Below are 13678 nucleotides of genomic sequence, written 5' to 3' on the forward strand. Positions count from 1 at the left end.
GCAACAGACCCAGCCTCGTCACGAATTTGGCAGCGCGCGGTTGATCGGCAACCGGCGAACGGAAAACCGAAGCCGAAGAAAGAAAAGAAAAACGCGCGTCACGCGACGAGCCAAGCGGGCGCCGAGGCCTTCCTCCGCTACCGCCGCTGCGCCGCTCACGTCCGGACGCCTAGGCGCAGGCGTTGCACGCGTACGTGGTCCGTCCGCCGCGCCGCACCGCGCGTGAACTCTCCGCACAACGCACGAAGCAATGTCGCAACGTACACCTATCTCCGTGACCGCACATACGCAGGAGGCAGATGAGAGGCACGACGAACACGAGACCGGAATACGGGCGGCCAAAACAAGCAAACATGGTTTAACTTCTCTAAAGGAAACGGCTGGTGTTCAGCACACTAGACACGATTATTCTCAGGCACAGAGCGGGTAGAGGAGCTGGACGGCGCACGCACCGCAGGAGCAGGTAGGCTTCTCGACCCGACCGGCCGCGAGTCGATCTCGGTCAGTTGTTCGGAGGACGGGGTGCGGTCTTGGGCTCGCCGTCGCCGGCCTTGGGAGGGACGCTCACGGTCACGGCCTGATTGGTAGTAGGAGGAGTAGTAGCATTGCCCACCACAGGGCTCTGAACCACCTGCCCTATTAAACCCTGGTACAGTGCAACATCAGATAGGTAGCAGTCAGAAGCTGTGCTGCTATGATATGTTACGAGAGAATTTCTGTGCCGACAGTGCTCCCTGGAATCTGCAAGTAACGGATGTGTAGGAGTGATTACAGCTTATTACCTGGGTGAAAATCCTGAAAGCCTCTTCAGGGGAGTTGTTTCTCAGTATCTCCAGAGCCTCCCTCTGCAGTGGATGGGGGGGTCAAACTGTGGTAAGTGCACTTCAGAAGATACCAAGCAATCAATACTGCTGCTGAAAACGCGGTAAAGAAAAAACTACTAGGAGAACAAGGCCTAAAGCTCAATGTGGAAAGTATCCTCGTATATGATTCACTTCTTTTCAGTTAATTTGGTCCAGCTTATTTTCAATCTTAAGTGGAGTATCTTTTGGTATCTCTTCAAGGATGGCAAAATCCCTCTATTATTGATCACAAAGTACCAACTTGGAAATCCCACACCATATTTAGATTGTGATAAAATTTGGGGCCCATGTAACTTTGAGTTGTTTGTGGCATCTGCTTACTGTATCCTTTATTCAGATTTGCTATGTTGCCATATATGTTGTGTAAAATTGAAGTACCTATTGATTGGAACTATATAATGGTTAAGAACACTACTATTATACATATTAGTTTCCCTTTCGAGCATAGGAATCACACAATAATATTATAGGATTCTCATATGAACAGTTCAATTCCAGCGTCAGTATGGAAAAATCATCCGTTCCAAAGTGAAAGAACATTACTTCAACTAATCTAACTTGAGTAGAAAAAAAATATACGCTATGTGCTATCGCACTAGAAACTGAACGAGCACAAAAACGCAAAATGATTGTGCCTCATTTTTTTTTTAAAAAAAAAGGGTTCAAACAAAGAAAAGGCGCGAAAACTTGTTTGAAAAAAGGCGCGAAATCGACATGGTGGAACAAACACAAACCATATGTAGATGCTAAATCTGAACCTAGAAGCACGGCACAAAAACTACAAATTACAGGTAGTACATACTAAAACAGAGCATAGATATACCCTTGCACGGTCCATCTCCTCGCTGGAGAGAGTAGGCGCCTCCACAACCACATCGTCGGCGAGGTTAATCAAGTCATCAAAGGAGTCCTGCCTCTGGATTGAATCCATTCTTCTTCAGGAGATCAGAGGGACAACCTGATTGAAGTTTTGGAGAAGATGAACACTGAGCACACGGTGAGGGACACTGAGGTGGAGGCCCCTCCTTTTGTAGGAGGATGCAAGACGGTGCAAGGAGATGATGCATCCTGGGAAGTGTGACACTTGTCGTGTGAGTTGGCCGAAATTTCTACTGGTGTTCATAGCCGTTTGTAATTTTCTTGCATCCAGGGCGTCGTCACGCATTAGAGGATAGTTGAATGCCAGAGCACATGATACTTAGCCACTTGGGTGAGGTGTAAATGCTAACTGCTAGCTAGCCTGCTTTGGAAGCTTGTTTTGAGTTTTGACTGTTTCTGATGAACGGATGGGTGAAGATTGCCAGCAACAAACGGGACATTTGAACAGCGCTTTTCCAACCAAGCCATTGTACAACAATCGTTTTGCAACATATACTTATACAGAAGAAATTCTCCAAGAAAATCTGTTCGAGAAAAAAGAAACCGGAAAGAGTTAAAAGCACAAATGTTAGCCCTGCCCCCCAGCGCATGCAGCACGCCCACCCTGATCAGGTGTCCTGCACGTCTCAGCCATCACACATATTTGGTACACACACGAACGTACGCATGCATGAATGTCACCTCGGATCCTCTCGTGCAAATCTCCCATGCACACGTCCATGCATCGATCCCACCCTTCACGCCATGTAGGGGGCTAGGGTCTTTAGACCTTGAAGCCGAGGAAGTGCGGCGTGCCGGTGAACTTGAGCCAGGTCCCGCCGTCGACGAACGGCCCGGCGGTGAACTGCTCGGCCTCCTTCTGGCCGATGACGCGGAACCCCTTCCAGTTGACGCGCTTGCTGGTGCCGGCGCCGGGGCCGCGGTTGTTGAACTCGGCGTAGTAGAGCGTGTTGAGCGCGAATTCGCCGTTCCATGGCATGTAGCCCTCCGGCTTGATGAAGTCGGCGATGGTGCTCTCCATGATGACGAGGCGGGAGTACTCCTTCCATGGGCGGCCGAGGTAGGAGGGGATCTTGAACCTGTCCGGGAAGAGCTTCTGGTCGGGCACGAGGCGGCAGTTCTGGATGACGAGGCCGGACTTCATGTTGGGGTCGGTGCGGCCGTGCGCCGTCACCGAGTTCTGCTGGTTGTCCATGGGGCGGCGGGTGATGATGAGGCAGTTCTGGAAGACGGCGGCGGAGTTGCCGAAGATGAAGTCGATGGTGCCGGAGATGACGCAGTTGCGGAAGAACTGGCGCCGGGCGTGCACGTACAGGGTGTCCTGGAACGCGTCGAACCGGCAGTTGTAGAAGGCCCCGAGGTCGCCGTTGATGCGCAGCGCCACCGCCTGGTGCCGCTCCGCGCCGGCGGTGTTGTGGAACCCCATGTTCTTGCAGATGAACCCGGCCGCCTCGACGGAGAAGGTGGCGGTCTTCATGGTGGTGATGCCGTCGGCGAAGCTCTTGCGGCCGGTGACGCGGCTGCGCTTGGGCCCGTCGCCGTACATGAAGATGTTCACCTTGTCCTTGGGGACCATGACGATCTCGTCGTACAGGCCGGCCTTCACGTAGATGACGTACCGGCCCTGGTGGCCCTTGGGCATGCTGTTCACGGCCTCCTGGATGGTCTTGAACTGGCCGCTGCCGTCCTGGGCCACCACCGCGTTGGGCTGCGGCCGGTTGCGGTCGCCGGAGGCGAGCAGCTTCCTGTCGGGCGCCTTCATCCACGACGGGAAGCCGCCCACCGTTTCCTGCTCCGCGATGAGGCTCCGGTGAATGGGATTCTCACCCTTGAACATGTCGAGGTCGAGCTTCTTGAAGATGGCGCCGAGGGTGTTGGTGATGGCGAGCGCGTTGCTGCTGAGCTCGCTGGCGTTGCGCAGCACACTGTGCATGTCGGCCTTGAGCTTCTCGTCGGCGAACCCGTCGGCGCAGGTGTCCATGAATGTCATGACGCCGGTGAGCCAGTGCTCGAGGTCGTCGGAGCGGCTGAACAGCACCTTGACGTCGCCGCCGGCCATCTCGACCATGCCCCTGAGGTCGTCCACGGAGTCCTCCAGGAGGGCCTTGCAGTCCTCGCGCGCGCTCTCCGTCATGCTGTCGCTCGTCTTGGCTTCGCCGATCGCCTTCGACTTCTCCACCGCCGACTTGATCGACTCGAGCGCCGACTTGGCGACGGTAGAGAACACCTCCTTGGGGTTCTCGGTGCCACTGGTGGCCGTGGTGAGCGTCTTCTCGCACGACTCCTTGTACAGCGTGGGCGCGCACAGGGACTCGACGGACTTGCCGGAGGTGGCGAGGTTGGCCTCCCCCGGGACGGTGAAGTTGTCCCCGGCCTTGTTGCCGGAGCGGGTGACGGTGGCGACCACGCCGACGACGACCGCGACGACGAGGATCGCGCCCACGCCCCCGAGGAGAAACTTCTGCGCCATCTTGGCCCGCAAGGTTGGAGTGGAACCGCAGGGACGCTCAATTTATAGGGTGGTCGACTCGAGAATGGCCGTGCATGCAGTTTGGCTACGCACGTACGGGCGTGGATGGTTTGACCGTTGTTGTGGTCTATCGTGTTCTGTGGTTATCATTTGACGTACAGAAGAGCAGTGTCTATTTCTGGTCTTTGGCCTGGTCAATGCATTGTTATCTTTGTTTTGCAATTGACCATTGTCAGGCTCTTTTCTAACAAGGAAATCTTAAAGACCTAATTCAGGGACTAAGATCTTGCATCCTGTTGGGTCGCGTGGCGTCCTAGAAATTAGGCAAAGCCCTCTCCAAAAACTGCCACGTGTCCAAGGAGATACAGTGTACTATATCCCGTGAATGCTCTACGAGGGAAGAAAATCAAGTATATTAGCTGGCCCCTGAATTCTCTAAAAAAGTAAAGAGGTTACCTTAGAGAAGATGAAGAGGTAACTTTTGTATACTCAAGAAAGGTGACCATTTAGTATCCCATCCAAACATAGGGCAGTAAAAAAGGAGAAGGTCACTACTCCTAAACATGCACGTCAATTAATCCCCAGCTAACGATATCTCCATCGCTCGGTTAGATTCACCATCAGCACCATCGCTATCTATTTCTCGCCCAAATCCATCAGCCATCGTCATCCACTTCCACCACCGGTGCTATCGCTTGCCCAAATCCGCCGTCGCCACCAATGCCATCGTTGTCATCTACCACCACTGCTGCTCTAATCCACCGCCAACTCCACCAGCAGCTCGCGCCTTCCTCCATCGTGTCGCCGCACCAGTGCTGGTGCCCACCGTAGTTGTCCTCAAGTCCTGAATTTTCAGATGGGCAAAGCAAGATAGGTTCATTTTTCCTCAATTCTCTCAGATCCAAACTCTTCTCTCCTCTTCCGTTCTCTTCTCACGTAATAGTGAAAATCGTTCCCCTTCTAATCCTCTATTTTGTTAAGCTACTTAATCATTTGGATGGATTTCTTTAAAAAGTATGTGAGTTGTCAAATGTGAATATTCATAGTAAATAAGTGCGGTCTCTTTAGATAATCATTTTGAGCATATAGCATATATGATTCATAATTTAAAATTCACAACTTCCTATAGCTTTTTTAGTAAATCAACATACAAGAATTATTTATTGGTAAACAGGAAGGTGGGAAGACAATGGAAAATAGTATAAAGGAAACATCAAAACAATAAGGCCAATTTAAGGAAGTTAAATGCCATTAATAAATAATATGTAAAATTATTACTTATAAATATACAATGCATTTACTCCCTCCGTTTCAAAATATAGGGCGCAACTACTTTTTAAAGGTGTTTCATAATATAAAGCGTGCATGTATGCATGACAATTAATAGCAAATTCTCTCACCTAGATTATTAATTTTTAAATCAAGATGCTTAATTCTATTGGGTGCATGTATAGTATTAGTTGGGATTATTCAAACAAAGAGGTGATAATAATTATTTCTTGGTCTTTGGGTCTAAGGTGGTTGTGCCTTATATTTTGGAATGGAGGGAGTACTAATCACCAATAATTATGTTATGCTGGGTGCGTTGTGTATTTATATATGATACACTACAATCAACTAGGATATAATATGCATCATTTATACCAGGGCAATGCAACGATGGAAATCAACTAAATAGGAATATAAATTGACGTCCCAAGATCTTGGTACAACACCCTTGTGAAAATCCAATGTTCTTGTGAAGGAGTGGTCTCTGGGCGGGTGTCAAGTGTGTATATATTGGTCAAAACGACCCTTCATAGGGAGTTAAATTGCATTGGTTTCAATAGTTCGGTGAGTCGTCCTATTCAGTTTTGCGGTTGAGGGTCATGTATTAGATTCGGGTCACTTTTAAGGGAGTCAATGTGGACTTATTCCCTTTTTAAAAGATTTTGCCCAGGATTGTCTAGTCATGGAATTACAGGTGCAGGCCACATCATATGGGCTGTACTATCTATGAAGGCCCAGGTATCACCTCACGTCCTCATCCTCGGCCGCGGGCCCACAGCCTCTCGAAGCCTTGAACTTGCCTTGCTCAATTGGAGATCAGAGAGAGATGGCGGCGGCGAGCCGGCGACCGGTGGCCGCAGATCTGACAGGGTCCCAATCATCGGCGAGGGCGCGAGGCCTCGGTGCCGCTCCTCCTCAACTGCCCCGTATTTGGAGGTGAAGCTTATCCTTCTTGATTTCATGTTTTAGCTTCATCTAGTGTAGTTCGTCTCTGATCCGTGGACGGATCGACGCAAAGCGTTGTTGCCAATTCTCGTCAGTTTGTAGTGGCGAGGAAATCAAACATGGGAAAAAAACCGGGATTCTTGTGAACATCTAAAATTGCCAGAGCCGCCATTAGTGCCAAAACACATCCGGCATAATCCTGATCGGTTACAGGAAGAAGAAAACAGTTGTACCCAAGCACATCATCTGACCACCCGCACAGCACCATGACGATTACTGGCCTCGCCCACTTCTGTACACCCGGAACCTAGGCCCTGAACTGATACGATCAGCCGTGGTGTAGCTGCAGCTGCAGCAGCCGCGAGTAGGCGCCGTCGGGCCGCGACACGAGCTCGCCGTGGCTGCCCTGCTCGACGACGCGCCCGTCCTGCACCACGGCGATCGAGTCGACGCCGCGGATGGTCGACAGCCGGTGCGCCACCAGCACCGCGGTCCGGCCCTTCATGATCCGCTCGAGCGCCTCCTGCAGCACGCACTCGGACTCCGCGTCCAGCGCGCTCGTCGCCTCGTCGAGGAGGAGCACGGCGGGGTCCTTGAGCACGGCGCGCGCGATGGCGATCCGCTGCTTCTGCCCGCCCGAGAGCTGCACCCCGCGCTCGCCGACGGGGGTCTTGTAGCCCTCCGGGAGCGCGCTGACGAAGCCGTGCATGTTGGCCACCTTGGCGGCCTCGATCACCTCCTCCTCCGTCGCGCCGTCCTTGCCGTAGGCGATGTTCTCAAAGATGCTGGTGGCGAACAGCACGGGCTCCTGCTGCACCAGGCCGATCTTGAGACGCAGCGACCTCACGTTCAGCCGCCGGATGTCCTTGCCGTCGATCATGACCTTCCCGGCGAGAGGGTCGTAGAAACGCTCGATGAGAGCGATGACGGTGCTCTTCCCTGACCCGCTCGCTCCAACGAGCGCCTGACTCTGCCCAGCTCGGATCCTGAGGCTGAAATCCTTGAAGACCATGACGTCAGGGCGCGACGGGTAGGCGAAGTCGACGTGCCGGAAGTCGATGTCGCCACGGACGGACTCGACGGGCTCGGTTTCCGGTTCATCCGGGTCAATGCGCGTCCTGTAGTTGAGGATGGCAAAGACGGACCGGATGGACTCGCCGCCACGCACGATCTCCGGAGCGAGGCTGACGGTCTCGGCGACGGTGTTCGCCGTGATGACGAGCACGACGAAGACCTTGATGACCTTGGAGAAGGTGGACACGTGGTGTCGGACGAGGTGCGCGCCGTACCAGAGGATGAGCGCCTCGGAGGCGTACAGCGACAGCTGCGACAGGCCGAAGAGCGCGCCGGAGATCTGGCTCCGGCGGAGGCTGTGCATCTGCGGGACGCGCAGCTCGGTGCAGAAGAGGGACAGGACCTTGTCCTGCGCGTTGAACGCAGCCACGGTGCGGATGTTGCTGACGCCCTCCCCGGCGATCATGCTCGTCTTGGCGTGCGCCTTGGCCGTGTCGCCGGCGAAGCCCTTCATGGACAGTTGCTGCAACCACACAAGCAGTCATCAGTCATCACAGTATCGGCCAGTCTCGTTCGTCATGCACAGAGAGACAGACTCCTACCTCACGTACCCATCATTTCACAGTGCAAAGCGTAAATACACGTGACCTATTGCAACGAGTTAAAGTCGCCAGTGATGGCAGTTACAGTTTTCGGAAGACCTTGCAGGCTTGCAGCCCATGGCCAAGTGACAGAGAGAATGGGGTTCGTTCATGCACCACGCAATCCTTTACGAATCGCCAGAGGGACATCATTGCACGCAAGGAATCATGAGGGGCTCTGCAATGCAGCTGGAACACGATCAAAAAATATATGGCTTGGCATGGCATTCTGGGGCGACACTGTCCTCGCGGAACGTACGCCACGCCATGCGACCACGGCAACACGACACTGCCTGCCTGCCCTGCAACTGCAAGATCGCCATGTGCGGCACTGCGGATTGCGAAGCCCCAGATTCCCGTGCACAAGGCGGCCGTGCAATGCAGACAGTGTCGCGAACAACGGGACCACCAGGGGGACGAGCGGCAAGAAACCAAAAACAACCCTACCACTGGGGGCAGCTAATGAGCAGCAGGAAAGAAAGACGACAGATTGGGGCAGTTGGCCATGCTATTGCTTTGCTTCCTCCCAGTCTCAGAAACACGAAAGCCATTAGGCATCAGAGGAACGGAGGAAGCAAGCATCTGTTGCGATAAATAGCGCACGTCCTGGAGCTTTACTTGCCGTTGTTAACGCCGAGTTCTATGATTAGCACGGCCGCTTTGCCTTTGCAGAGAGGAGGCCAAGGAGCATCTTGGCAGGGTTGCACATGCCGCGCACAGTAATTTATGGCAGCTGCGGCGGCAGAAGCAGTGGCAGTGGCATGGGCCACGGATCCTACCATAGCAATGCTGATGGATTTAATCTGGCATCCTATCTCCGGAGGGAGTAATTGAGCAGCAAACGGTTGTCTGCGCCGAAAACGGCGTCGCAACGGTGCAGTGAGCTCAGTGAGTTCGTCGTGCAAAGTACTATTCGGTTTAATGTGAAAGGGTAATTCTCCTATTCCACCAAAGATTCCTAGCACGTTGTCTAATCCAGGTTAGAACGTAAAAGGCACATAATAGAATGACACCTCCATGTTAACGAAAATATTGTGAGTTGAGAGTTGTTTTACCTGGGCAAAGTTGGCAAGGACAAGGAGAGGGAAGGTGACAAGAATGAGGACGGCCACCCGCCATTCGATGATGAAGCCCACAACGAAGGACACGAGAAGTGAGGTCATGTTCTGCAGGATGACTGATATCCGTTCCGCTATGGCCGACTTCACATCGGCTGCGTCTGTGGAAAGGCGTGCCGCCACGAGGCTTGAATTGTTCTCCTCTTGATCAAACCACCCCACATCATTCCTCAAGATAGCTGAAAATAGTCTCTGATCAAACAATGCAACTGGTGAAATTTGAACAGTTTAAGAGCAACCTATCGATTCATACCAGCAAGCATCATCCTCCGCACCCTGGTGGTCAGATTTTCGCCCATGATGCTGAAGAAGTAATGTTGAACGAGGTACGCGACAACCGCATATAACCCAGTTCCAATGTAGATAAACACATACTCCCTAGTCTTCCTCTCCATTGCATTCGGGTCCCGGAAATAGAACACTTCAATCATGTTGCTCATCACAATAGCAAATGTAGGGCCGATGAAGCCAGATAGGATGGACCCGATGGCTCCCAGTATGGTATAGGGCCACTCGGGTGCATTTAGCTTAAGGAGTTTGAAAAAATAACCCTTAGGTGCTGGGTACTTCCGGTCATTGTCGGCATTGGAAACCATTTCAATACGGCCATCTGCACCAGTGCTGTATGAGTAGCTCAAGTTCCTCAAGCTCCCCGACCTAAGGCTCAATGACCGAGTGGACAGCGAATTGCTCAAGCGGGATGACCGGGACTTGCGGGTGGATGGGCCACGGAAGTCACGGTTTCTGGCCATCTCCTGGAATCTAATGAGAGCAGCATAAGCTCCTGAGCTTCCTTTCGCAAGGAGCTCGTCATGGGTACCGGTCTCAACAACCTGCCCTTGCTGGATCACAGCAATCATGTCAACGCACCGTATAGTTGACAGCCTATGCGCGACCACGACAGTTGTCCTACCGACCATCAGGCGGTCAAGGGCTTCTTGAACAATATTCTCCGAACCAGCATCAAGTGCACTAGTCGCCTCATCTAAGAGAAGGATCTTCGGGTTCTTTAGCATTGCACGAGCAATGGCAATACGTTGCTTCTGACCGCCAGAGAGTTGAAGTCCTCTCTCCCCGACCTGTGTTATAAATATAGTGGATTAATCATTGGATGGAGCAAATTTGTATATGCAAAGTTGCAAGATCAATATAGTAATGCAATAGTTAGCCAAACCAGAAGAAAATTGTACTGCTAACCAAAATATCGGTCTTTAAGTAGTACAAATATCATTGGCATACCAACAGACAAAGAACCCACCTGAGTGTTATAGCCATTAGGAAGAAGAGCAATGAAGCTATGGGCATTGGCAGATGTAGCCGCAGCCTCAACCTCAGCCATTGTGGCATCAGGCTTGCCGTAAAGAATATTTTCAAGAATGGTGGTAGCAAAGAGTGCAGGTTCTTGATTCACCAAACCAATCTGATCTCTCAGCCACTTCAATTGTAGTGTCTTGATGTCCACATTGTCCAGCAAAACTTGACCTGCAAAAAATAGCAATCAGCAATTAACCAAATGGTTGGGATAACAATCAACATCAGGTGTGCCGTGTGGATTTCATCTGCTTACCCTGATTAGGATCGTAAAATCTTTCAATCAGAGCCACAACTGTACTCTTTCCAGACCCACTACCTCCAACAACAGCTGCAGTTTTACCGGCAGGAAAGAAGAGGGAAAAGTCACGGAATATCATGACATCCGGACGGGACGGATAACTAAAGGCCACTTCCTTAAACTCTATGTTGCCATGGACTTCATCCAGGCACCTTCCATCTGCTGGGTCCTGAACAATTGTCGGCCTCTGCCTTATCACCTCCAACAGCTTGTATCCGGCAATCTTTCCTTTACTGAAAGCGCCTAGATTCGAGAACGATTGTCCCAAACTCCTGAAATCATCAGATCCACATACACATATCAATCATATATTTTTATCGGAAACATTAAAGGTACAGAATTGTACAGAAAATGAAAGTTCAGTACTCACAGGCCGCCGACAATTGCAGAGAAAATCGCGGTGAATGCCTTTCCACCATCGGTCTGGCCATTCCGGATGAACACTCCTGCGTACCAGAACACCAGCGCCCAGGACATGCAGGCGATACCGTAAGTGCAGCCAATGCCAAGACCCTTGGCCATCCCTGCTTTGTACCCCAGCTTCAATGTGTTCTGAATCGCCTCCGAGTACGAGTTGAGGGCCTTGGACTCCCCCACATAGGAATACACTGTCCTGACTTGGGCAATCGCCTGTTCAACAGTCACACTTGATCATCAAAATTACTCGCATATTTGCACAATAAAGGAGAAAGATATCATTTTATCCTACATTTATGGTTGACATTGAAAAAAGTACATGGGTAACGAGACCTATCTATCAAGAAACCTCTATTTTTCCTGTTCTTGAGGAGGTACCATGTTAATCACTCATCAAGAAAAGGGCAAAACGACATCAAACAAGAAATCATCTTATCCAAAAGGTTGATTGGATCTAATAAGAAGCTAAAAGGAATACAAAATGGCATCATTTTGATAGCATGTGCTACACTTTGACCGGCACGGGCTACGGGGCTAGACCGCTAGAGCCCACTGCTCCTCTTCCCCACGCCTTGTGAGGCATCTTGGTTTCCCTGAATGAAAATGGGTATCCAGAAACAGTAGGATGAGAGTGATGCTACCTGCTCGGCTATGATTCCGGCGTTGGCGTAGGAGTCCCGGCTCTTGGACGTGAGGCCGGTGAGCGTGTAGGCGTACAGCCCGCCGGCGAAGGCGATGCCCGGGATGACGGCGATGCTGAGCAGCGCGAGCCGCCAGGCGGAGACGAACCCGACGACGAGACCCGCCAGGAACGTCGATAGGTAGTGGATGAAGTTGCCGACCTGCACCGACGAACCGTCCCAATCAGGTCATTGGCCACGCCCGGGAGGTGGCCGGAGCCCAAGAGAGCGACGAGTTTAAGAAGCTGGTCACCTTCTCGCCGATGGCGTCCTGGACAAGGAGGGTGTCCGTGGAGACGCTGAAGACGACGTCGCCGGTGCGCGCGTCGGTGTCGAAGAACCCCACGTCCTGCCGCAGCACGGCCTCCAGGTATCGCCGCCGCAGCGCGCCCACCTGGCGCTCCCCGGTGTACATCCAGCAAGCGATCTCTGCACACAAGGACACACGCGGTGAGTGAGGCCGGCCACATTAACGACATCACCGGCAAGAACGCGCGAGCAGCAGGGGAAACCCACCAAGGTAAGACGAGGCGCACACCACGAGGCCCAGGTAGACGAAGTAGAGCGAGTACTGGAACGAGCAAACAAAAGGCCACGGGATTAAGCGTCAATGGCGAGAGCACGGAATGGCACAGGAGGAAAGACGAGAGCTATCAAGCAGCGGGACATGGGACGCAGGATACGTGCCTTGGACACCTCGTCGGTCATCCGGCGGAGGCTGTGCTGGTTCTTGCCGAAGCCATTGATGAGCTCGCCGAAGAGGAGGAAGAACACCGGCATGGCGGCGCCGTGCACCACCGCCCCGGCGCTCCCGGCCGCCATGAGCAGCCAGTCGAGCGGGTCCGCGAACCCGAACAGCTCATGGAACGCCACGCTCTGGTCCACCCTCTTCTTCACCGCCTCGCATCCCCCTCCGCCACCGCCGCCGCCGCCGCAGCTCCCTGACTCATCCGCCATCGCCGCCACGCACGCTCACCTCTCTCTCTCGCTCTCTCTTCCTCTCCCCCTCTCCCGAGCCACAGGATCACCTCACGGCCTTGGCATTGGATCTCTCAGCTCACCCAAACGCAGCCTCTCCCAAGCCGCCGCTTCTCTCCCTCTCGCGCTCCGGCTGCTCCCTCCTCGTCTTATACTGAGAGAGCGGCTATTCCAGTGTGCGCAACGCAAGCAGCGCAACTGCGGATTATTTTGGTTGGGTGTGCTTAACCAAACTGCATTTCTCGGGGAGAGGGAAGCATAGGAGTTGGAGACGGAGAGGATCAGGTCACCGGATGTGAGCCTAGGCTACGCCGTGCGCCACGCCATTGACGCCGCACGGGCCGCACGGCTAAGCAGGGGTCCGATGCAGTTTTCAGTGCGGTGATTTTCGGTGACCGTACGCCGCACGGGAGGGCTGCGAAGGTTTTTGTATTTGTGGCTGCCACTGGACGGTGGGGCTCGCATGTCAGAACTCCTGATCGTATACGTTACGCGCGAGTGAGACGAGCGCAACGTACAGTACAACCGCTGGACGTACAGTACGTGTGTAGGGTCTAGCAGCCATGTATGGTAATGGTACGTGTACGACTACACGCCAGCGTATTCCGTGAATGTACATGACACCGTGACACGGGTTTTGCGATCGATTTTACTTTTCTCCCCTTTCGATTGCAGTATACTACTACTGGACTTGGGTTGAAAAAAAAAATAGTTAATTGCATATTGGACTGGCTTTCTTTACTATGTTCGCAGCTTGGACTAGGAACAAGCTATTATTTTCACTTTAGGCTA

At 52.6% G+C, this 13678-nt stretch overlaps 3 protein-coding genes across 3 annotated transcripts; all 3 read right to left on the minus strand.

The window, feature by feature from the left end:
• Window positions 1-329: 329 nt before the first annotated feature.
• On the minus strand, window positions 330-1885 carry LOC4336040 (uncharacterized). Its single transcript, XM_015779816.3, has 3 exons — window positions 1687-1885; window positions 783-845; window positions 330-646 (listed from the first exon to the last, which is right to left on the minus strand). The coding sequence occupies exons 1-3, from the start codon at window positions 1792-1794 to the stop codon at window positions 503-505; spliced, it is 315 nt and encodes a 104-aa protein (XP_015635302.1). The 5' UTR covers window positions 1795-1885; the 3' UTR covers window positions 330-502.
• Window positions 1886-2176: 291 nt separating this feature from the next.
• On the minus strand, window positions 2177-4314 carry LOC4336041 (pectinesterase/pectinesterase inhibitor). Its single transcript, XM_015779672.2, has one exon. The coding sequence runs from the start codon at window positions 4210-4212 to the stop codon at window positions 2506-2508; it is 1707 nt and encodes a 568-aa protein (XP_015635158.1). The 5' UTR covers window positions 4213-4314; the 3' UTR covers window positions 2177-2505.
• A 2234-nt stretch (window positions 4315-6548) lies between these two features.
• LOC4336042 (ABC transporter B family member 19) lies at window positions 6549-13086 on the minus strand. The gene is made up of 10 exons (XM_015778043.3): window positions 12596-13086; window positions 12425-12479; window positions 12162-12337; window positions 11870-12070; window positions 11182-11441; window positions 10767-11083; window positions 10458-10681; window positions 9453-10278; window positions 9137-9378; window positions 6549-7963 (listed from the first exon to the last, which is right to left on the minus strand). The coding sequence occupies exons 1-10, from the start codon at window positions 12863-12865 to the stop codon at window positions 6755-6757; spliced, it is 3780 nt and encodes a 1259-aa protein (XP_015633529.1). The 5' UTR covers window positions 12866-13086; the 3' UTR covers window positions 6549-6754.
• Between the last annotated feature and the right edge of the window lie 592 nt (window positions 13087-13678).

Source organism: Oryza sativa, chromosome 4 (assembly GCF_034140825.1).
Source record: "Oryza sativa Japonica Group chromosome 4, ASM3414082v1".
In the NCBI taxonomy this organism is placed as follows: Eukaryota; Viridiplantae; Streptophyta; class Magnoliopsida; order Poales; family Poaceae; genus Oryza; species Oryza sativa.